We start from the raw sequence: 25,079 nt of genomic DNA, 5'->3' as shown, positions 1-25,079 counted from the left end.
AGGCCTGATACACTCGGACTTTTGTGTTCCGTGTCAGTGCGCCACTTTCCCACACTCTCTTGGCCAGTCTGGACATAGCAGTGGAAGCTACTATGAGATATTAGCTAAAAAAAAAAGGACTTCTTGAAGATTTAACGGGGTAAATAATAAACACGGTGAATTTCTCCCCCAACAGGCAAAATCCTCGATTCATAAATAAACATTTACAGTATCGATATGAGGATGTAGCAATGAGAAAAGGCAGCAGCCCAGTTTGTACATTCTGTCATGTAGGTTCATGTCTGTGACCATAATTGCACTGTGGGAGATAGATTTCAATATGTTAACTAAGTGTCCTGCCTCTCCACAGGGTCACACAACACCTCAAAACCCACCTCTTTAAAAACGGCAAAACACATTGGTGGTGGCTTGGGGTCGCAATCCCTATTTTTACATTTTGAACCCCCCACCCCCTCCCCCCACCCCCATCCCAACCCTCTTCTCCCCATTGTGGGGGGATTAATATTGAGGCCATTTTTCTTTATGCATGCAGCTTTGTACAATTGTCCAATTTTTATGCTGCTTTAGCAACAGCGTAGAAGTCAAGTCCTGGACTTTGTCTCCTCTATATTGATGAGGACAGTAGAGGGGTATTGTCTGCTTGCTGCTACTGGCACATTACAAAAGACAAATGTCTTGTACTCACAACACAAATTCAGAAAAGCCTTGCTCTCCAATGCAATAGCTTGAACCAATCCACGTGCATGACGATTGTAGACATATTTACAGATTGACTAAAACAAATGCACAGAGGACAATAAGAGCTTGTGTTATCTAATTCACCTTAAAAACTGGATTTGATATTACTTTTACAACTCAAACAGCAAGCATTAATTTCAGGATTCCCTCCTGACTCTCTGGGTAATCATTCAATTGATGTGACAGACACCCAGAGGGGTGCTAATGTGTGTACTTAACCTTCTAACTGTAAGGTTGTTTTTTTTTTAAATGGGAGAAATAGTTGGAAAATACCCCAAGCAGAATATTAACAGATTGTAACAACCTCATTTAGAGAGTGAATGGAAGCTGAGGACAATAAGCATTAATCCTGAGTTTCACAGTGAAATCAGCAAGGAGTTTGATGAAGAATGTGTCGGACTTTGAGAGGAAGGGGAAGGAAGTTAGGAAAATTAGTAATGAAATGTTCCATTAGGCAAATGTACAATCATTTTAATTTCCCAGCAAAGGCTGGCCTGTGGCAGGGATTAAATGTGTTTTATACACTGAGGCAGCAATACACAAATACACAACTTCTTCAAGATAAATTACACTGTCACCTTGGTGAGTTAAAACACGCAGGCTGCGTATCTAATGTTCAAACACCATCCTGGTCTGAACAGGAAAGTGTGTGGGTGTGAATGATAGGAAAGAGACACAAAGAAAGTCAGAGGGTTACCCATGGATTCTGAATGGACTTCTGAATTTACCAGCTGACAATAGATCATTGCTTCATTTTCACCAGATGTCTGCAGCTCACTGCAAAACACTTGATTCAAATACAATAATATATAAAGAGATTCATATAGAGTGACGGGATTAGTGTGCACAGAGTGATGGGGTCAGTGTGCGCAGAGTGACGGGGTCAGTGTGTACAGAGTGACGGGGTCAGTGTGCGCAGAGTGATGGGATTAGTGTGTACAGAGTGACGGGGTCAGTGTGCGCAGAGTGACGGGGTTAGTGTGCGCAGAGTGACGGGGTCAGTGTGCACAGAGTGACGGGGTCAGTGTGCGCAGAGTGACGGGGTCGGTGTGCGCAGAGTGACGGGGTCGGTGTGTGCAGAGTGACGGGGTCAGCGTGTGCAGAGTGACGGGGTCAGCGTGTGCAGAGTGACGGGGCCGGCGTGTGCAGAGTGACGGGGCCATTGTGCGCAGAGTGACGGGGCCGGTGTGTGCAGAGTGATGGGGTCGGCGTGTGCAGAGTGACGGGGCCGGCGTGTGCAGAGTGACGGGGCCAGCGTGTGCAGAGTGAGGGGGTCGGCGTGCTCAGAGTGACGGGGTCAGTGTGTACTGAGAGAAGGGGTAGGTGTGTACAGAGAGACAGGGTCAATGTGTATAGAGAGACAGGGTCAATGTGTACAGAGTGACGAGGTTGGTGTGTACACAGTGACAGGGTCGGCGTGTGAAGAGTGACGGGGTCGGCATGGACAGGGTGATGAGGAGTAGGCACTGTTCTCTGACCTTGTGTACCTTCCCCATGTACTTCTGTCTCTTTCTAGAGCCACTGTCTACCTGCCCTCTTCGTCACTATGACTCAGTTGTTAACCTTGATGAAACTGTCCCAGGGTTATTGATTCTATTTTTGCTCTAGGCACTGCCAGGTAAATATCAGCATGTTTTCCAGCCTGCAGCTGAAATATTATTAAGGCCTTTTTTTTTTGCTTTGCAGACGCTTGGAACAAAATTTGATCAAGACTGTGGGAGCCGGAGCTTTCAGCCAATACAAAAAACTCAAGCGCTTGTAAGTAATCAAGAGCTTTGTTAAAATCTGTTCTGCAGGAATATTGACCAACTGAATAATCACAGCAGTGACACAGTGGCTGTGTACATGCAGGAATCACTTTAGCAACTTCCACCCCCGCCCCGACTCCTTATCCTTTCAAGTGTACAGCAGTAAGTGGAGCTGACTTACCTACAAGTACAAACTCCATGAAGCTGACCATATTGGAGGTTGAACAGTGAGAGAGCTGCCGGAATACGCTTTGAGGTGCGATGTTTGTCGTGCAATGCCCTGTTCTTTAGGGCAGTGATTCCTATCAGAAAGCAGGAATGTTCATCAATGTTTTATCAAGATAAGGATCAAAAATGGGCTGTGCTGCTCCCCATGCCACTTACGAGGAGATACTCATTCCTGCTGTCTGCTTTACAAGGGCTCAAATCCATATTTGTCTGTTGTCTAATCTGACCAATTAGTGACTCCCCACCCCTTCCAGGGGAGTGCAGTGGATCTCTTTGAGGATGAGGTGGCTACAAAATAGTGTGGATGTTGAAAGTCAGGACAACCTTTCACGACACACTTGAGAAACCGATACCTGAGCCAAACAGGTCTGCAGTAACCCAGGGCACTGTTGATGACTGGCTAATCAGTCAGGCTTGCAAATGGAACCCAGAGAAATAGACTAGGAGCTGGCATTCTTTCCACATGGCTCCAGATAACAGTGTAAGACAATACCTAACAAGTAAGATGGTCAAAGCCAGGACAAGCAGTGGGAAGCTTCCCAGTATTTTGTGATGCTAAAACTTCAGTCCCTCTCGAAGTTTGCTTCTCACTTTCTCTACTATCATAGAATGTAGAAATTTACAGCACAGAAGGATGCCATTTGGCCAAAAAAAGTGTTATCCAGCCTAATCCCACTTTCCAGTTCTTAGTCTGTGGCACTGTAGGTTACACTTCAACTGCATATCTAAGAACTTGTTAAATGTGATGAGGGTTTCTGCCTCTACCACCCTTTTAGGCAATGAGTTCCAGTTCACCACCACTACCCTCTAGGTAAAAGGATTTCTTCTCAACTCCCCTCTCATTCTTCTGCCAATTAATTTAAATTTATGCCCATGGTTATTGACCTCTCTGCTAAAGGAAATAGGTCCTTCCTATCCACTCTGTCTAGGCTCTTCATAATTTTATATATCTCAATTAAATCTCTCTTCACCTTCCTCTTCTCTAAAGAAAACAAACCTAGTCTTTCCAACCTTTCCTCAAAGTTGTAATTTTCCAGGGAAACACCCTCATAACTTTCCTCTGTACCCCCACTAGTGTGCTCACATTCTGTAAGGTGGTAACCAGAAATGTATGCAATACACTAGCTGTGGCCAAACTAGTGTTTACCCAGTTCTCGCATAACCTCCCTGCTCTTATATTCTATGCCTCAGCTAATAAAAGAAAGAATCCCGAATGCCTTCTTAACCACCTTATCTACCTGTCCTGCTACCTTCAGGGATCTGTGGACACGCACCCCAAGACCTATTCCTCCACACTTCTCTATCATACCTGTTCTTCCATCTGCCCCTTCTCTTTATCAGCACTTTCTCATTTTCTATCTGTTCCTTCTTTCTCTATCTGCCTCTTCTCATTTTCTATTTCTTTTCTTTCTGTTCCTTTTTCTATCTGCCTTTTCTCTTCTGTAAGTCGTTTTTGTTTCCCAATCTGTCTCTTCTCTATTTGACCCTTCTCTTTTCAGAAATGCTTGTAGAAGCACAAATTCTGGGTTTTTTCCAGTCCTGTTGGCAGAAGCAGCAACCAAATAGTCTCCACATCTTCAGTGGAGCCCTTATGGACTGTACTGGCATCAGGTGAAACACGAGCAAGGAAACCTCCTTCTGATTACCACCTAGCACCCTCCCTCAGCTAATGAATCAGTGCTCCTCTATGTTGAACAGCACTTGGAGGAAGCACTGATGGTATCAATGGCACAGAATGTACTCTGGGTGGGGGACTTCAATGTCCGTCACCAAGAGTGGTTCATTATCACCACTGCTGACCAAGATGGCTGAATCCTGAAGGGCCGATCCGCTAGACTGGGCCTGCGGCAGGTGGTGAGAGAATGAACAAGAGGGAAATGTCAACTTGATCTTGTCCTCCCCAATCTACCTGTCGCAGATGCATCTCTTCATTACAGTATTGATAGGAGTGACCACTGCACAGTCCTTGTGGAGATGAAGTTCTGTCCTTTCACAGAGGACACCCTCCATCGTGTATTGTGGCACTACCACCATGCTAAATGAGATAGACTCAGAACAGATTTAGCAGTTCAAATCCGGGCATTCATGAGCCGGTGTGGGCCATCAGCAGCAGCAGAATTGTATTCAACCACAATGTGTAACCTCATGGCCCAGGATATCCCTCACTCTACCATTACCATCAAGCCAGAGGATCAACCCTGGTTCAATACATGACAGCATGTCAGGAGCAGCACCAGGCATACCTAAAAATGAGGTGCCAACCTGGTGAAGCTTCAACACAGGACTACATGTATGCTTAACAGTGGAAGCAACAAGTGACAGACAGAGCTAAATGATCCCACAATCGATTGGTCAGAACCCATTGTTAGCATCAGCTGGCTTTGCCAAGGCTCTTTAACTTAGCTGCTGCATTGGCATCCCTCCTCCAGGTTCCCCGGCCAGTCAGAGAGGGTGGGTGGGACGATGTGCCGATTCTGTCAAGGGAAAGATTTCTAATTAAAGGGAGCCAGACATGGGTTGGAAAAGACCTCAATTGGCCTTTGGTGGGAAGGCTGTCCTCAACCTTCCCTGCCCCTGATAAAATTGAATGGCACTGGGAAGGTAACGAAACTCCAACCCACCCCCCCCCTCCCCCCAACCCAGCCCCCACCCCAGCTTCCTTTGCTATTTTGCAGGTCTACACACCACCCTGCCTGTACCTGGAGGGCTGATAAAATTCAACCCTCTGACTTTCCCAGCATTCTCCTGCACAGCGCTCCTCAGAACAACACACCTTGCAGCTGCATTCATTCCTCTCTCTCCAAGCACCTCCTCACATCCCCATCTGAACAGTCAACACTGTCATTCACCTTCATCCTATTACCATCTCACACCCATGCCACCCAGCCACCCTCCACAAATGTTGTCCTCTGCTAGCCACATAAGCCATCTCTAACACTCACAACTCTCTGCTCTCTCTCCTTACAGGAAAATAGAGCACACAACCTCAGGGAGAGACAGAGACCTGGAGGGGTGGCCCTGCAGGGACCTTGATGTGCCCACCTGGCCCACTGAGAAGGAGGTCTTATTCCAGCAGGCTGCAGATGTCAGTCGTGATCTGCCATGAGAGCCTGAGCCTCCCGAGACACTGGTCCTCAGACGTGTTGAGAGAGCCGATCCTCTGCCTGTAGAACCTGTTTTGGGCTCTTGTCTCCTTGGAGCTGGATCTTTGTGTCCATCCCCATATGGCTGAGGAGAAAGCAGCTGGTCTTCCTGCTGCTGGTGTTGCTTCTGCTGTCAGAACTGTTGGTATTGGTGTAACAGCTCTTCTCACTGTTCATCAGAGGTGCAAGATGGAGCTGCATAAGCTGCTCCCATACTGTGATAAAAGCTGGCAGCAGGGAGGTGCAGCTGAAGGTGAATGAAATGCAAGACAGATGAAGTGACTTTGGAGAAGTTGGCAACCACCTGTCAAGCACTGTTGGAAAATGAGTGCTGTGAGCAACAGCCTCTCACCTGGCCATGGCTGCAGCTCTTCACTTTCACTGATCAAAGGCTGCCCAGACTGTCAGTTTCACCAAAGACGCACACCCTGCTGTGCACTCCTCTTAGTGGCCCTGGTGAGTTACTGACAGCTCAGGAAATGGGTCCGATGGCGGTTAGTGCCAGAATCCTTGGTTAAAATGCAAATTAATGAGCTATTTGTACATTTAAATTCCTTACCCAACAGCTGCATGGGAAGTCCCCCACTCATCTTCAACCCCACCCAGGTGAAACTGAGAAGATGCTGGGGTGATGTTGGGATCCTGACCTGACGTCACTTTTAGGGGATTTAACTCCCCACATTCACCAAAACCTGCCTCCCCTTGCCAAGGAAAATTCACCCCAATGTTATTGTTTATCACCCGCAGTGAAATGCAAATATTTTTAGACACAACTTAGTGAAATTGCTCATTGTGAGTAGTGGTGTAAAAACAGGAATGAAATTAGTTTTATTATTTAATAATTTAATTATTAAAAATGATAACACTCGTGAAATTCCTTTATTTTAACTGACACATGAACCCACTTATTTTAAAAAGGTCAGTGACTAGTTAAACGGCAGCCTGAAGAGTTTCATATGAGCCATTTATATAGTAATATCTCCACAGCAAAAATTTAAGGCCATGACAGTCTTCAAAAATGTCCAGATGCTAAATAAATGGATGAGATTGATATAGTTGACATCGCAGTTTATACTTGAAGTGTGAGGGTACAAGGCTGTACGTTGGATATAATACACAGGTCTGACAACAGACATCGATCATGCAGCCAGTAATTGGCATCTTTTTTTCAGCATTTCATTTAGAATGTCAATGAACAGATTGAAAAAAGGAGTATGGGGGCACTGGGAAGAGAGTATAATCATTGGAGCTGGAGGATGTTGAATTTATTCTGCTGATGGTTTCTTGATAATAACTCTCTCATAGCATCACCAGCCAGTAATGATCAGATCGTTCACACTCCTGGAGTAATTTCTTAATTAAGTGTCTTCTTAACATATCTGATAAAAATAGCAATAACAATAATTAGGGTCCTCAGTATAATTAATCTAAGCAACTGGCAGCTTGTTCCCAGTGGGCACACATCCACAGCATCTAACTACATTCAGGTTCCATGCTCAATAATAATCTCACCCAGAGAAAGCCTGGCCCTGTTCTTGGATCAGACCAGGGATTCCAGGGTAACAGTAGGAGGAAAACCTTCAATACTTCTGGCCTGCAACATGCTCGATGTGCAATTTTGCAATGGCTGTAATGCAGACATTTCCTTGGGCGTTAATTTTACTTGTGGTCTGGGTGATAATCTGGTAGAGTGGGCCATTTGCTCATCCTAGAACTCTCCTAATTTATATCCAATGAAGAAAATCAGATGTGTTTTATACTGGGCAGATCATCTACTTCACCAGATTACCATTATACAGTGAAAGTTAAAATTTACTCCATTTGTTTTTTTTTTGCCTTTTCTTCCCCCTCCTCTTCCAAAGAGCTTGGGTAGATTTTGTCTTTGTGCAAGAGTGCAAAATGGGTGAAGCCAATGGAAATAAAAATTGGAAGAGATGTATAAAATTGGCTTCCAATTTGTTATCACCCATTTCACGCTATCACACAAAGTCAAAATGTACCTCCTCGACTCTGAACTATTGTAAGACAGACTGTGTACTGGAAACTTTAGAATACCTTAACCTGGTTTGTAGAATGTAGGGCCTATTCTCAAGCTGTACTTTCCCATGCCCTCATAAACTCAGATGTCAGAGGATTAAATATGATTATGTTTACCTCTTTTCTTACCAGTTGGCTCCCTTCAGCTATTCTCCTGATGCAGTTCAATGGATGTGGTGTGCTCACCTGTAACTCACTCAAGTTTCAGTTATTCATAAATAAACCCAGGTTTTTTGTTTGCTCATTCATAAGATGTGTTTTTTTAAATTCCTTCACAGGATGTGGATGTCATTTACTGCCCATCCCTAATTGCCTGTGAGAAGGTGGTGGTGTGGTGAACTGCACCTTCTTGAACCGTTGCAGTCCGTGTGTTGTAGGCACACCCACAGTGTTGATATGGAGGGAATTCCAGGTTTTTGTCCCAGTGACAGTGAAGAAACGTCTTTATAGTTCCAAGTCAGGATGATGTGTGGCTTGTCAGGCCAGCAGGCACATTGGTGGTGTTCCCATGCACCTGCTGACTTTGTTCTTCTAGGTGGAAGAGGTTGCAGGTTTGGAAGGCACTGTTGAAGAAGCCTTGACAAGTTGCTGCATTGCCTCTTGTAAATGGTACACACTGCAGCTATTGTATGCCAGTGGTTGAAGGAGTGAATGTTTAAGGTGGTGAATGAAGAGCCTATCAAGTGGGCTGCTTTGTCCTGGATGGTATTGAGCTTCTTGAGTGTTGTTGGAACTTCACTCATTCAAGGGAAGTGGAAAGTATTCCATTCCACTCCTGACTTGTGCCTTGTAGTTAGTGGACAGGCATTGGGGAGTCAGGAGATGAGTTACTTGCTGTAGAATTCCCAGTATCTGACCTGCTCTTGCAGCCACAGTATTTATGTGGCTGGTCCAATTATGTTTCTGGTTAATAGTAACACCCAGGATGTTAATGGTGGTGGATTCAGCGATGGTAATATTGTTGAATGTCAAGGGGAGATGGTTAGACTTACTGTTTTTGGAGATAGTCATTACCTGGCACTTGTGTAGCACGAATGTTACTTGTTGTATGATGGCTTTAAGAGTGATGTGCCTTTAAGAACTCAGTATGCTAATGTGCTAAGTACCAGGATGGAGCCATGTGACTAGAAGCCATAGTTGCTCTGTCCAGCAACACTCTGGAGCCAAAGGTTCTGTATTTGTTTGCTCTGTATTGTATGTGCCAGTTTAGATGTAATAAAATCTTCAATCAACTGGAATCCACATATCTCATTGCTTAAGATAACACAAAGAAACTCATGATATGGTGGCAACAGTGGGATGCAAACCCATATAATACTTGCCACTTATCAGCCCAAGCCTGAATGTTGTCCAAGTCTTGCTGCATGTGAGCATGGACTGTTTCCGAAGATTTTTGACTGGAATTGAACGCTCTGCAATCGTCAGTGAGCCTTCTCACTTCCTACCTTATGATGGAGAGAAAGTCATTATTGAGGCAGCTGAAGGTGGGTGAACCTAGGACACTGCCCCAAAGAACTCCTGCAGCAATGTCATAGGGCTGAGATGATTGATGTCCAATAAGCAGAACCATATTCCTTTATGCTAGGTATGATTCCAGCCAGCAGAGTCCTTGCCGCGATTCTTACCAACCTCATCCCCACTACAGCTCCTCGATGCCACTCTTTGCCAAAATGCTGCCTTGATGTCAAGGGCAATCACTCTCACCTCATCTCTGGAATTGAACTCTTTTGTCCGTGTTTGGACTAAGGCTATAATGAAGTCTGGAGCTGAGTGGTCCTGGAGAAACCCAAACTGAGCATTGGTGAGCAGGTTACTGATGAATAAGTGTTGCTTGATAGCACTGTCAACAACACCTTCCATCACTTTGCTGATGATTGAGAGTAAATTGAAGGGGTGGTAATTGGCCAGTTTGGATTTGTCCTTTTTTTGTGGACAAGACATAACTGGGCAATTACCTGGGTGTTATTTTCCCACCCCAGTTGGCCTGAGTTAGCCGGGTCTACCTTCTTATACTGCTGGTAATGGCGGCATTGACCAGAAACTTCTCTGGACCGGCTACAACTGAGTGGCTTGCCATGGCACTTCACAGAGCCAACCACATTGTTGATGACCTGGAGTCACATATCGGCTAGATCAGTTTAAGACAGTGGGATTCCTTCCCTAAAAGACATTCGTAAATCAGTAGATTTTTCCATAAATCTGACAGCTATGTGGTAATTTTTACTGATAAACTGAAGTTAAATTCTCCAAACGTCATGGTGCGATTTGAGCTTGCATTCTCTGAATTACTAATCCAGTAACATAACCGCTACACTACCATACCCCTCTTGGTGAACTTTTGACTGTGGATAGTGTGATAGTCAAGCCTGATCCTGTCCTGATAGGACATTCATGTGTGCATTCTCTGCTCGCTTGTTTTCCTTCCTTTCCATAAACTCTATGCTCACCACCAATCTATCCTTCAATTTAATTTGATAAGAAGATAGACCATTGGACTCAACATTCACGAGGCCCCAGATGACCTGTTAACCTTGCATTATCAATTCACATTTCCAGAAACTTGTGGCTCAAAAACAATACAAATTGAATGGTGAGGAAATGAATCAAATTCATGGCGTTCACCATGAGATGCCCCGCACCAGATTTATGGGTCGTAGTTTTTCTTTAGAATTGAAATGTGCTTCTTATGCTTTTTTTTCTGCAGAGACCTGAGTAAGAACCAGATCTCAGAGATTGCAGCCAATGCATTTCAAGGATTACGATCACTCACCTCCCTGTAAGTATGAAGACTAATAAGGAAATTCTCCATTGCTTTTAACATATAACCTGTTCGGGGTGGATTTTTTTTTCCTGTCGTTACAATTTGAAAGAAACATATAATGTCCCCTGTGCCAATTTCCCTTTTTTCTGTATTTCATTCTCTCTCTTGTTCTTTTTTACTGTTCCTCTGCTACCTCTGGAGTTGAGTATTCCAAAGCACTCCTGGCTGGCCTCCCACAATCTACACTCCATAAAACTCTGCTGCCCGTGCCGTTACTTGTACCTAGTTCCGTTCATCCACCACCCCTGTGCTCGCTGGCCTGCACAGGCTTCGGGTTAAGCAATGCCTCAATTTTGAAATTCTGATCCTTGCTTTCAAATTCCTCTATGGCCTTGCCCCTCCCTATCTCTGTCATCTCCTCCAACTCTACAGACCTGCGTGAAATCTGTGCTCCTCTAATTCTGGCCTCTTCAGCATCCGTGATTTTAATTGCTCCACCATGGTTGACAGGGCACTCGACTGTGTCTGTCTTATTATACACACTTCTGCTTTCACCCCTTCCCCTCCCTCCCACAACCATGTTTGGGTTTCCCTTGTCCTCACCTTCCACCCCACCATCCTCCACCATTTCTGCCACCTCCAACGTGATGCCACCACCAAATATATTTTCTCCTCCACTCTTCATTCAGCATTCCAAAGGCACCGTTCCCTCCACGTTACCCTGGTCCAATGCTCAGTCACCCCCAACATCCATTCCCTTTCCTACAGCACCCTTCCATACAAAGTGCAGGAGATGCAACATCTGCCCTTTTACCTCCTCCTTTCTCACTGTCCAAGGCCCCAAAAACTCCTTCTAGGTGAAATGATTTACTTGTACTTCTTTCAACGTAGTATACTGTATTCGCTGCTCATGATGCCACCTGCTCTACACTGGGGAGACCAAACACAAACTGGTCAGTCCACAAGCATGTCCCCGAGCTTCCAGTCACCTATTTTGTTAATTCTCCATCTTTCTACTGCTCTGACCTTTCTTTCTTTGGCCAGCTGCAGTGTTCCATTGACGCTCAACGCAAGCTCGAGGAACAGCAGCTCATCTTTTGACTGGGCGCTTTATAGCCTTCTGGACTCAGCATTGAGTCAAAAATTTTAGATTGTAACCTTTGCCCCCATTTAGTGTTATTTTTCTTTGCTGGTTTCTCTCTTATTTCCTTTTCTTTGCTTTCACATGGCAACTATTCAGGATTCTGCCATTCACACCTCCTCTAGACACATCTTTGGTTTCTTTAGTTGTCCCATTATCACTCCGTTTGGACATGAAGTCTTTTGTCATATAATCTCTCCTGCCCTCTGCTTTCTCACAGACCTTCTTTGTTCTTCTTCCCCACCCTCCCCTTTCACTTGCTCAAAACCTATTACATTCGTAACTTTTCCCAGTTCTGGTGAAATGGCACAGACCTGAAACTTTAACTCTGTTTCTCTCTCAATAGATGCTGCCAGACCTGCTGAGTATTTCTACCATCTTCTATCTTTATTTCAGATTTCCAGTATACACAGTATTTTGCTTTTGTGTTTAATTGTTTCACTATTGGTGATGACCCTGCCTTCAGCTACCTAGGCCCGAAGCTCTGAAATTTCCTCCTAAATCTCTTCACCACTCGACCTCTCTTTCATCCTTTAAGCCACTCCTTAAAACCTACCTCTTTGATTAAGCTTTTGGTCATCTGCCCTAATAACACTCCTGTAAAGTGTCTTGGGACGTTTTATTCTATTAAAGGTGTTTATAAAAATAGAAGTTGTTATGGCTCCTTTCAGTCAAATTTTAAAAGCGTTTTTGATTACATACAATTTTTTGATGAGAAAATTGTATTGGTTTGGATGGGTTATTGAGCCTGACAGTGAAGGATTTCAAGTAACACAGACAATTGAGCTGCAAAATTCTAGGGTTAATGCCTACTGATGTTAATCGAACTCCCTAATATTGTCAGGCTCAGTAGCCCCTCCATGGGTTACTGGTTGTGATTTTTTTAAAAACTTGCATTTATATAGCACTTTCATGACCACTGGACATCCCAAAGCACTTTTCAGCCAATGAAGTACTTTTGAAGCGTAGTCACTGTTGGAATGTAGAACTTGCAAAGTTGATCCAGCTCACACTATCATGTTTAAGGACTCCTCCCAGCCAGTTTCATTTCACCTATTTGAAAGTATTGATTCTGCTAGAGAAGAATTACAGCATTCCTTTTGAGACTTACAATTTACTGAATCCTCAAACGGTTAAGTAGTAGGATTGCTGAGTTTACATTTTGCCCAGCTGGTCTGTAAATTAGTGGATCAGCTAAAATAGTGTAGAATTAAAGTCAGCGCCTTCTTAAAAAAGACCTAATACTCACCAATAACTTCAAAGCTTTTTAGGTGCATTACACAGGCTAATAAAACTCTTATTGATGCACTTCCAGTATTTGTGGCATTAAAAGACCACACAGATAGAGAATCTGGTTAACCCAATAAATTTAATTTTAAGCATTAAACCAAATACAGGCTTTGAAATAAACGGTCAAGGTTAACTCTGTTGCATCAATGCTTGTGGTGCAAGTTATGTGTTTTGCAATATCTTCCTATTACGTGCTGCTGTCCTTTTTGTGAATAATCTTTTCATGTTACTGTTTTTCAATCCCCTTTCATTCCGCATCTCTCAGTTCCTGTGTGGTATCACTCCCCCCCACCCCGCAACCCCCCGCGGCCCACACTCAGTGCTAAGTCCTCCTTTTCCTTTTCCAATCAAAACAGCAGCAGTTTGAACTAGTTGGGCCCTCCAGGATTGAAACCAGACGGCAACAACCGTCTCCGCGGTTGGGTTGAAACGGGCATCACATTGCACAAATCAGCCAACTGCATTGTTAGAAGTTAGTTTCTCTTTCCAAAAATAATAGATTCTGCTCTTATATTGCAGATATCTGTGCAGATCTACATCACAATTTATTACATTGAGCCACTTGGTTCGTGAAAACAGCTGCTAAGTAAAAAAAGCTGTTGAACTTCATAACCTGTTCAAGACTTCCAGATTCACAGATAGCTAACAGGATTTACAAGGAGGCAGCTTTCAATATTCTTTCAGCACTTCAATATATACACTCTCAGCCAACTGAACAAGGCTTTGATTAGCACCAAGTGAATAGCTCAGTAAAGTGCTCTACACAGTAAAAGTTTGTAGAATGAAGAGTACAGTAGATTGGTTAGCTCTATAGGATAAACTACACATCATACAAGAGAGCTCGAAAGAATGAACAGTAACTACAAAGAAGAATTCTATACATTGCACAGTGTTGTGGACTGGGATATGCAGAAACTCACCAGACTCTTGTGCTGGGACTGTAGCATGCTGTACTGGGATGTGCTGGGACTAGAATATTGTGCTGGAATGTGCTGAGACTGTAGCATGTTGTACTGGGATGTGCTGGGGCTGTAGAAGGTTGTACTGGGATGTGCTGGGACTAGAATATTGTACTGGAATGTGCTGAGACTGTAAAATGTTGTACTTGAAGGTTTGTACTGGGATGTACAAGGTCAGATCAGCAACTTGCAGCATAAGCTGCAGGGACTGATGTGTGCCTTGTACAGGCAGCTAAACTCCAATCAAACCTACTGTTTAAACTGATGTTATGTTCATCTCAACTAGCATAGTGCAATCTTTTCAGGCTTCTAACTGGTGAACAAGTAGTTGTAAATCATTGGACTGTGATCCTATGGCCATCTTGCGTATACATTTGGTGTAAGTTGCAGACACTGTGACACATCAGGGCGGGGAAACGTTACCTGGACCAGGAGGTGGTCACAACCCTTAGGAAGGGATCTTCTGAATTCGTCAGTGGTCAGGGACAGGAGTGTGTGGCTGCAGCTGAGGCAGGTAAGGGAACCCAGAGGGCAGGAGTACAGGAGCCTCAGCCTTTGCGATTGTCCGACAGGTTTGAGGTTCTTTCAGCTTGTTTGGATGAGAGTGGGGGCTGCAGGGTGGATGAGCAACCTGACCATGGCACCATAGTACAGGAAGCCATTCAAGTGGAGGGAGAATAAAGGAATGTAGTGGTAGTAGGGGACAGTATAAATATAGGAATTGACACTGTTCTCTGCAGCAAAGAGCGAGAGTCCAGACAGCTGTGTTGCCTGCCCGCTGCCAGGGTTTAGGACATCTGCTCAGGGCTGGAGAGGAATATACAGTGGGAGGGGGAAGATCCAGTCATCGTGGTCCATGTAGGTATGAACGACATTGCCAGGACAAGGAAAGAGGTTCTGCATAGTCAGTGTGAGGAACTAGGTACTAAATTAAGACGCAAAACTTCAAAGGTAATAATCTCTCGATTAGTGGCAAAGTGGCATAGGGCAAATATGATTAGAGAAATTAATGCGTGGCTCAAAGACTGGTGTGGTAGAAGTGGGTTCCAGTTCATGGGGTAATGGCACCAGTACTGGGGAAAGTGATGGCTGTACCGTTGGGACGGTCTACACCTGAACCGTGCTGGGACCGGTGTTCTAGTGAGCGGCATAACTAGGAAAGTAGAGAGGGTTTTAAACTGAATCATTTACTGAACACAACTGAATAGTGGGGGCAAAGGATCAAATTTGGGAAGATATGGTAAATCAAGGAGTAGAGACAAGACAAGAGAGAAAGGTATTAATATGGGAACTGATAAACAAACTGTGATAGAAAGGGACAGAGCATACAAATCTAAGAGTAAATCAACAGATAAGGCTAGAGGTTACAAAATAATAAAAGGACAAAAAACTCAAGGCTCTGTATCTGAATGCACATAGCATTCGAAAAGAAACAACAGATGAACTGAGAGCGTAAATAGAAATAAATCAGTACTATCTGATAGCCATTACAGAGACATGGCTGCAGGACGACATAGATAGGGAACTGAATATTGAAGGGTACGTGGCATTTAGGAAGGGCAGGAAGCTAGGAAAAGGTGGAGGGGTAGCTCTAATTTAATGATGGTATTAGCGCCATAGAGAGGGACGACCTAAGTTCAGGATGCCAGGATGTAGGAGCAGTTTGGGTAGAGATGAGAAATCATAAAGGCAAGAAGTCACTTGTGGGAGTGATGTACAGGCCACCTAACATTAACCACACTGTGGGACAGGGTATAAAGAAAGAAATAATGGCAGCTTGTCAGAAAGGTACAGCGATAATTATGGGGTACTGTAACCTACATATAGACTGGAAAAATCAGATGGGCAGAGGTAGCCTAGAGAGGAGTACATAGAATGTTTTCAGGGTACCTTCTTGGAACAATACATTCTGGAGCCAACCAGAGAGCAGGCTATACGAGACCTGGTATTGTGCAACGAGATGAGATTAATTCATGACCTCATAGTTAAGGTGCTCCTAGGTAGCAGCAATCAGAATATCATTGAATTTTACATTCAGTTTGAAGGAGAGAAGAGTGGGTCCAAGACTAATATTTTAAACTTAAATAAGGGCAATTATGAGGACATGAAAGCAGAGCTAGCTAAAATGAACTGGCAAATCAGGTTAAGGGATAGGTCAATAGAGATGTAGTGGCAGACATTTAAGGGGATATTTCAGAATACACAGAATAGATACATTTCAATGAGAAAGAAAAATTCCAAAATGGGATCCACCATCCGTGATTAACTAAAACAGTTAAAGGTAGTGTCAAGCTTAAGGAAAAAGCCTATAATTGCGCAAAGATGGGAGACGGGTCAGAAGATTGGACAGAATATATAAAAAAGCAAAGAATGACTAAAAGATCAATAAGGAAGATAAAATTAGAGTACGAGAGAAAGCTAGCTAGAAATATAAAGACAGATAATAAGAGTTTCTACAGGTATTTTAAAAAGAAAAGAGTTAACAAAGTGAGCATTGGTCCGATAGAAAGTGAGTCTGGGGAATTAATAATGGAGAATAAGGAGATGGCAGATGAACTGAACAGATAATTTGAATCGGTCTTCACTATTGAGGATACAAGTAACATCCCAGTATTAGCTGTAAGTCAGGAAATGGAAGGGAGGGAGGAACTCAAGAAAATTATAATTACCAGGCAAGTGGTACTGAGCAAATTGTTGGAGCTGCAGGCTGACAAGTCCCTGGGTCCTGATGGACTTCATCCCAGGATCTTAAAAGAAGTGGCTAGTGAGATAGTTGATGCACTAGTTATAATTTTCCAAACTTCCCTATATTCGAGGAAGGTTCCTTTAGATTGGAAAATAGCGAACCTAACTCTTTATTCAAAAAGGGAGGGAGACAGAAAGCAGAAAACAACGGGCTAGTTAGCTTAACATTTGTCTGAGGGAAAATGTTAGAAGCTCTTCTTAAAGATGTTATAGCAGGGCATTTAGAAAAATTTAACATGCTTTTGTGAAAGGGAAATCATGTCTAACCAATTTATTGGAGTTCTTTGTGCTGTTGGTAAAGGGGAACTGGTGGATGTATTGTACTTAGATTTCCAGAAGGTATTTGATAAGGTGCCAAATCAAAGGTTATTGCAGAAAATAAAAGGTCATGGTGTAGGGGGTAACATATTGGCATGGATAGAAGATTGGCTAGCTAACAGGAAACAGAGAGTAGGCATAAATGGGTCATTTTCTGACTGGCAAGATGTAACGAGTGGTGTGCCACAGAGATCTGTGCTGGAGCCTCAACTTTTTACAACTTATATGAATGATTTAGATGAAGGGACTGACGGTATGGTTGCTAAATTTGCTGATGACACAAAGATAGGTAGGAAAGTAACTTGTGAAGAGGACATAAGGGGGCTACCAAGGGATATATATAGGTTAAGTGAGTGGGCAAAGACCTGGCAAATGGAGTATAATGTGGGAAAGTGGGAAATTGTCCACTTTGGCAGGAAGAATAAAAAGAAGCATATTATCTAAACGGTGAGATATTGCAGAGCTCTGAGATGCAGAGGGATCTGGGTTTCCTAGTGCACGAATCACAAAAGGTTAGTATACAGGTACAGCACATAATTAGGAAAACTAATAGAATGTTATTGTTTATCACGAGGGGAATGGAATACAAAAGTAGGGAGGTTATGCTTCAGCTATACAGGGCATTGGTGAGACCATGTGGAGTACTGTGTATAGTACTGGTCTCCTTATTTTAGGAAGAATGTAAAGGTTGGAGGCAGTACAGGGAAGGTTTGCGAGACTAATATCTGGAATGGGCGGCTGTCTTACGAGGAAAGATTGGACAGGCTAGGCTTGTATCCACTGGAGCTTAGGAGAGTGAGAGGCGACTTGATTGAAACATATAAGATCCTGAGGGGTCTTGACAGGGTGGATGTGGAAAGGATGTTTCCCCTTGTGGGAGAATCTAGAACTAGGGGTCACTGTTTAAAAATAAGGGGTCGCCCATTTAAGACAGATGAGGAGAAATTTTTTCTCTGAGGGTCATGAGTCTTTGGAATTCTCTTCCTCAAAAGGCAGTGGAAGCAGAGTGTTTGCATATTTGTAATACGGAAGTAGATAGATTCTAGATAAGAAAGGGGGTGGAAGGTTATCAGGGGTAGGTGGAAATGTGGAGTAATCAGTTCAGCCATGAATTTATTGAATGGCGGAGCAGGCTTGAAGGGCTGAGTGGCCTATTCCTGTTCCTAATTCGTATGTATGTATGTTTGTATTACCTCTCAATCACACATGCTCTCAAATATCAATCAAATTCTCCCTTGCATTTTACCACACTATTTGCCTCCACTTGCTTGCAAGGTGGTCTGCTCCACACATTCACCACTGTTGGGATCAGGTGAGGAGGGGTCTCAAGGCTCCCCTCTTGTCCTTCTCATTGTTTGACCGCAGCAGGGTTTATTCCTTTTAAAACAGTGCATGTGCTTATCACTTCAGTTAGTGTTTTACCTTTTACCTTTGTTGTGATCAAAAGAGAACCAAACGAACAGGTTTTCTTGAGTTGAAACAAGAAATAGGTTAGCTTATTGTACTTAAAAAAAGCTAAACCTGATCTAAATAAAATAATAAAACTACGCTATACTTTCACTCACACACGCACATGAGAATCACACACAAGCAGATTATTGAGTGGCAAGAAATAGGCTGACTTAGATTCGAGTCCAGAACATGTAAAAATAATATACAGTCTGTGGGGTCGTGTAATTCCATTGTCTTCTGGCTGAAGTTGTGATCTTGAGGTCTTTGGCTGGTAGAAGTAAACTTTGTGGCTGACCCACCAGGTTCTGTTTTTTCTTGGAGACAGAATAGTAGATGGCTTTCCTTCCCAGCGTCTCTGTCTGTAGCAATGGTAGAATTGGAGATTTCACAGTCGCAGACAGGTTTCAAACTTGTGATGTATTCTGGAGCGAGACACACAACCCCAGGGGGCCCTTGTCTGGTTAACACTCAAACCTTGTCTGCTTCAAAATCTCAGAAGTTTGTTCTTTTGCAAAAGACTGCTAGTTTTTCCACAGATGGGGAGGTGGTCTTATGATTGTCCAGTTTGCAATTTAACTATATTTGAATCTAAGTATTTTCAATCTTCCTTGTTTTCAATGTTCACCCCCTGGAGGTATGACTGCAAGATGGCTTTGAATGTTTTGCCAATAGCTGTTTCCCAATTTCATGAGGCATTGTCCTGGATGCAATCTCGTTAGACATGTGTCTCACATTCGATGTGCTGGAATGTGAGGTATTTCAATGCAAATTGTGGTGGCCATCTTGGCTACCAGCTTTTTAAAAGTTAAATGTAGGATCCCAGTTCCTTTTTAAATGTTAAATGTAGGTTTCCAACCGATGAATTAAAAATCCTCATTTGGTGTACCATGTTTTCTTGACACCACCCTATACATTAGTTAAATCTTACCTGTCTATGCACCTTTCCTTTTCTCAGCTTGAGCTTGTGTGCCTTGGTTCCAGAACTTGAGGCCATCTCTTCCCTTAAGAATCTTGAATAATATCTCCCCTGCACATTCTCTTCTTCAGAGTAGTCAACCCGAAGTTCTGCTCATAGCTCAGCTGCCTTAAGCTAGGCACCTGGTTGATTTCTATTTTCTTCATTACCTTCACTGCCCTTTTTAGTTTTCAGTAATGCTGAAACAAATGCTATTACAGTAATAAAGATTTAATAAATAACTTTGTCTAATATAGTAACCTAAAAACAGAAATAATTATTTAATTCAGCTCATTGTCTTCCCATTTTGTCAATTATTTCTTCTGTTTTTATTATTTTAGCTCTTTTATTTAATTTGTAACTGATTTATCCTGCTCTGATTACACTGTAGCTTTTTAAGTTTAAAAACAATTTTCTTACAATATGTTTTCTCGGTCCAAGTGACCCTTTTGGAAGTGGAAAAATGGGCCTCTGATAGGCTAAACTTGAGTTCCAGTTGAATATAATGAACTCTGAAGATTGACATAGTTGGTGACATAGATTTCAGTGAGTCAATGTTTAATGGGTTTTTACAACTCAAACCAGGGAGGGCTGCTGCGAGATAAATTTCTTGCCTAGTATTTGCGGCTTAATCACACCAAGACATGACATGATAAAGATTAAAGTAATTGCAGCCTGTCATGGAACAGAGACTTGGTGTTCTTTTCCCATGACATAAATGGGGAGTAGAATTTGGTCAGGTGGAAAGTGAGTACAGAGCAATGAAGCACTTTGCAGTGAAAGTCAACCACAGATCCTGTCCTCGAGGCTCTCGGGCTGTGTGTTACCTGGGTGGGACATTGAGTTAAGTCAACAATCCTATAGCCTGTAATTCAAAGATTGCATATTTCCAAAACTGTAACATCACCTGCCTGCACCCCAACGCAACCCATCGGCCACTGAAACATGCATTGTCACCTCTAGACCCAATTACTCCAATGACCTCCTGGGCAAGCTCCCAACTTTCATAAACAAGCCACCTAAGACCTTTCCTCTCACCATTCTGGAATTCCCTCTCTAAATCGCTCTGCTTCTCCATCTCCCTCTCATCTTTTAAGCCCTTCTTTAAAATCCACCCCTTGACCAAACTTTTGGTCACTCCTCCTAATCTTTCCTCCTTAGCTCAGCTTCCATAATTCCTTTGGTCTCTTGAGTAATTTTCTACCTTGGAACATATTTCTATGTTAAAGGCACTCTATGAATGCAAGTTGTTGATACAAAAATGTGAGTTTTTATTGCAAATGTGTCATCTATACTTTTGGTGGCTAGTCAGGAATAAATCAACTCAGTTCTGAAATGAAGTCTTGATGCCTAACAGACGTTTTCTTGTTTTTTTTAGTGTCCTCTATGGAAACAAGATTACCGATCTCCCCAAGGGCCTTTTCGATGGGCTGATATCGATCCAGCTGCTGTGAGTAGCAATCCATATTTGTTTCATTCATAAAGTTAAAATGACCTACAGTAGTTAGTGTAATGTCAGGGTTACTGCAAATGGCTGCTTGTTCAAAATGATTAAATAAATCAGGCATGGTATGCTCCATTTAAAGCACAACTGGCCAAATTGTGGCTCCACATTAGCCATGAATTTGGAACAAACACCATCATTTCAATCCATCTGAGACATGTAAAAAGAAAGAAATTAAGTACATTCTAGACTGAAACTCCCTTAAACAGCATTAAATCAAAATGTAATGTTGTCATGTTATTTAGCCTGATTGAGAATATGAAAAAACAAATTAAGCTAGTTTCAAATTTCTTTTATCGTGCAAGTCCTTTTAACTTAGGATTTCTCCCACAAATTGCAAGTTAAAAGTTGTAATTGAAAAAGAGTTGAGAGTTTGAGACACTTTGAAATGGAAGACAGTTTGATTTTTAAAGCGGATGTCGCTGGCGATTAGGTATTTCTCAAAAGATTTTACCAAGTCTACATACAAAAAGCAGGAAAAGTATTCTGATGCAGTTGGTGACAGAGCAACAAGAGCAGGTGAGGGAGGCACTTCCCTCCTGGGAGGTAAAGCTAGTGAAACTTGAAGTCTCTGTTACACACATTTTGACAGTCCAATTCAAGGCATTATCTACAAAGGATTCTGAGTAGGTGGCCATTCATGTTCTCAGCTGGTGAATGGTGCAGAATATTGAGGAGACAGAAAACTTTTCATGTAAAGCTGTGTTGGGATAGTGAATGCTTTACGTTGAATTACATAGAATTTACAGCACAGAAACAGGCCATTCAGCCCAACTGGTCTACGTACTTATCTAGCTTTCCCTTTACCAAACTGAAACAGAGACAATTCAAAGTTTATGCAGTTGGTTAGTGTTTCAAATTGTGTATCAATAACTCATTAATCACTGGCAAATTTTATTTAACCTGCAAAACAAAAATATTTCAAAAAATGCAGCTTGACACACTCAGACGAAGCAGCTGCAGAGTGAAGAGCAAAACATGTGGTCTCCATTAATAACTGAGATCCAGGATCTTAGATCCACCAGAGATGCCTCTGTGTACAGAAGCTTCAACTTTTGTTTCAAATAGAAGATTCACGTCATTAACTGTGTAGGAGCAACATAATCTAAGTCACTCAAACAGTTTTGCAAAAGTGATTACCATTAGTTATTCGATCTTTGGAGGAGGGAATGCACTGCAGCAAGAATGTATTTAAAGAACATCAATCTAGTCCTCAATCAGAGGAGACTGTCTGGCCCTTGTCAAAGAACTCATTAAATTTTACTTTGTGGAATATGAATGGACTGCGAATCTATTAAATACAGTTTGGAAGATGCAAGATTCGAAATAATACGATACTGATACTGGAGAGGAAGAGCTAATTGGGTCTATTCTAATGTTGTCCAACAAAGCCTAACTTTACAGCTGGTACCAGGATGAGAGAACTGGCTGAGGAGGTGGCTTGAACTTCATTCATAAAATTTATGCTGATATGCTGAAAGACAACTTACCACAATTTACGTGAATGTAAAAATTCCAAATTTTGTGGGGTCCTCCTAGAAATCACCTTCCATTTTGTGCCTTCAACATTTGAATCTTCACCTCCAGCACAAGTCCAACACTGGCTTCGGTATGGTATTTGTACAGGTGATTGGACCGCGCAGGTCTAACACTGGTACAGCTATAGTATCTGTACAGGTGATTTGAAACTACAGCTGCAATAATGGTACAGGTATGGCATCTTTACAGGTGATTGGACAACACAGGTCCAACATTAGTACATGTCATCCTCTGTACATGTGATTGGACTGCACAGGTTTGATAGTGGCATAGTAAGCACTGATCTGATACTGGTGCCATTTAGTGTCTGTGCAGGTATGCTTAACTCCATGCTGAAGTGAACAGAATCTAATTGGGCCATTTCTCTTCTCACTCTATAGACTCCTAAATGCCAACAAGATTAACTGTTTGCGTGTGAACACCTTCCAGGACTTGCAGAACCTCAATCTCCTTTCGTTGTATGACAACAAGCTCCAGACCATTGCTAAGGGACTGTTTACACCTCTACGATCCATTCAGACACTGTATGTGTTCTGTTTTAGTGGTAATTTAATTGTTATTTTCTAGACTTTGTTAAAGAAGGAGACAGATTGGGTGCAGCTATGTGATAAGGAAAAGTGTGGTTATAGAAGAGACTCAGCATTATGGATGAAATTCAATATGAAACAATTAAGGTTACAGAAGAGGGAGATTAATGGGATTATAAAGGGGACCCAATCTGAGAATGGTGGGATGGGAGACTGGTGATTGTTTAGGAGGACCAATTGTTAAGAAGCGGGATGACCCCCATAATGGAATGTTTTAATGTTGCACTCGACTTGGCCATTGGACAGGTAAGGATAATTGGTGGCATGGTTTACTTTGTGTGCAAAGTCAATGGAAACTTTTTGTGTTGAAGTGATGACTCACAGTTTTTGCAGGCTGTAGTTCTCTGTGGCAGGAAGCCACAATATACATCAGCACTAATGTGTAACACCACAGAGCCCTGGCATATGGCTTTGTGGCTGCAAATATTTCTCCTCCACTCAGTTCCCAGCCTCAGCTAAGACTATGTGGGGAGAGAGGTGCTGATCAGATCCAAATAGGGGAAATGGGGAGTGAATTTACCCTAGCATAATCTCACATAGCTCTTACAGCTGATTCAAGTTGGACATTGGTGGAGTCTGAGGCAAGGTCAGGTACAGAAGATTCATTTGAGGGATGAGACACTCAGTTGGGGGGAATTGGAGAAAATAAATTTAAAACCAGCAATATTTGCTGTTATTAAAAAAAATTCTCTTGCACCCGCCCTGAAAATCATTGTTGCAATATGATTCATTAGTCAAAGGGTTAGTGCATACCCCTAGATAAATTACCAGATAGCATCCAATTGAGGGTTTCAGAGGAACCAAGACAGTAAAGCTGGAATCATTTTTGCTGGTAATCTAAGTTCTGTGAGTGGGTCACTGAAACTCACCACATAGTGCTGTACTGATTATTGTTTGAAATACCCATGCCTGTGAACTTTCTTACCAGTCCAATATTATGTTCAGTTGTAAGTTTGGGATGCAGAGAATAAAAGTCTTGACAAAATGTCATTGTTGTGCTGTGGGCATTAAGGAATGCTGAAGTTGTATGTCACAGGGTAGATATCGTGTTAACATCAGGCCAGTGCAATTCTACATATTATACATTAGAGGACACCTTGCAATCTCAATTTACCTAATATTTTGCCTGCCAACTTCAAACTAACTTCCTGGTAACAATCTCTGTGAATCACATCACTGTGTTCAGTCCTGATTCTATCACAATGGCATCTCTTAGGAGTGAATGATGTCACCTGTCTCCCAAGATTCCTATAGGAACAGGAATAGGCCACTCAGCCCCTCGAGCCTGTTCTGCCATTCATTTAGATAATGGCTGATCTGTATCTTAACTCCATTTACCACCTTTGTTCCATAACTCCTAATACACTAGCCTCACAAACAATCTCTCAATCTCAGTTTTGAAACTTCAATACTTTAGAAAGCCTGGAAAAGTATAGAAAGTGCAGCGGTGAAGTAAAAAAGGAAATTAGAAAAGCAAAGAGAGGACATGAAAAATTATTGGCAAGTAAAATCAAAGAAAACCCAAAGATGTTTTATTGTACATCAAGAGGATAACTAAGGAAAGGGTAGGGCCTATCAGGGATGTACAAAGGAACTTATGCATGGATACAGAAGATGTGGGCAGGTTTCTTAATGAGTTTTTTGTCTCTGTCTTCACAAAGGAGAAGGTTGATGTACATATTGTAGTTAAAGAGGAAGAGTGTGAAATATTAGATATGATAAGCATAATGAGAGAGGAAGTACTAGAGGGTCTGACATCCTTAAAAGTGGATAAATCACCAGGGCCGGATGGATTGCATCCCAGATTGTTGAAGGAAGCCAGGGAGGAAATAGTGGATGCTCTGAGGATCATCTTCAAATCCTCACTAGATACAGGAGAGGTACCAGACATTTGGAGGTCTGCGAATCTTGTACCATTGTATAAAAAGGGTGCG

General features: G+C 42.5%; 1 protein-coding gene across 2 annotated transcripts in view; it reads left to right on the top strand.

The window, feature by feature from the left end:
• LOC137375798 (slit homolog 3 protein-like) overlaps positions 1-25,079 on the top strand; it is a 909,976-nt gene that overhangs the window by 541,687 nt on the left and 343,210 nt on the right. For both annotated transcript variants that reach the window (XM_068043263.1, XM_068043262.1), the window contains 4 exons: positions 2,425-2,496; positions 10,599-10,670; positions 20,894-20,965; positions 22,939-23,082. In XM_068043263.1, the coding sequence (XP_067899364.1) occupies positions 2,425-2,496; positions 10,599-10,670; positions 20,894-20,965; positions 22,939-23,082 (360 nt within the window). The remainder of the gene's footprint in view (positions 1-2,424; positions 2,497-10,598; positions 10,671-20,893; positions 20,966-22,938; positions 23,083-25,079) is intronic.

This window comes from Heterodontus francisci, chromosome 12 (assembly GCF_036365525.1).
Source record: "Heterodontus francisci isolate sHetFra1 chromosome 12, sHetFra1.hap1, whole genome shotgun sequence".
Classification (NCBI taxonomy): domain Eukaryota; kingdom Metazoa; phylum Chordata; class Chondrichthyes; order Heterodontiformes; family Heterodontidae; genus Heterodontus; species Heterodontus francisci.
The sequence above is the reverse complement of the archived record's forward strand: the minus strand, read 5'-3'. Positions and strand labels throughout refer to the sequence as shown.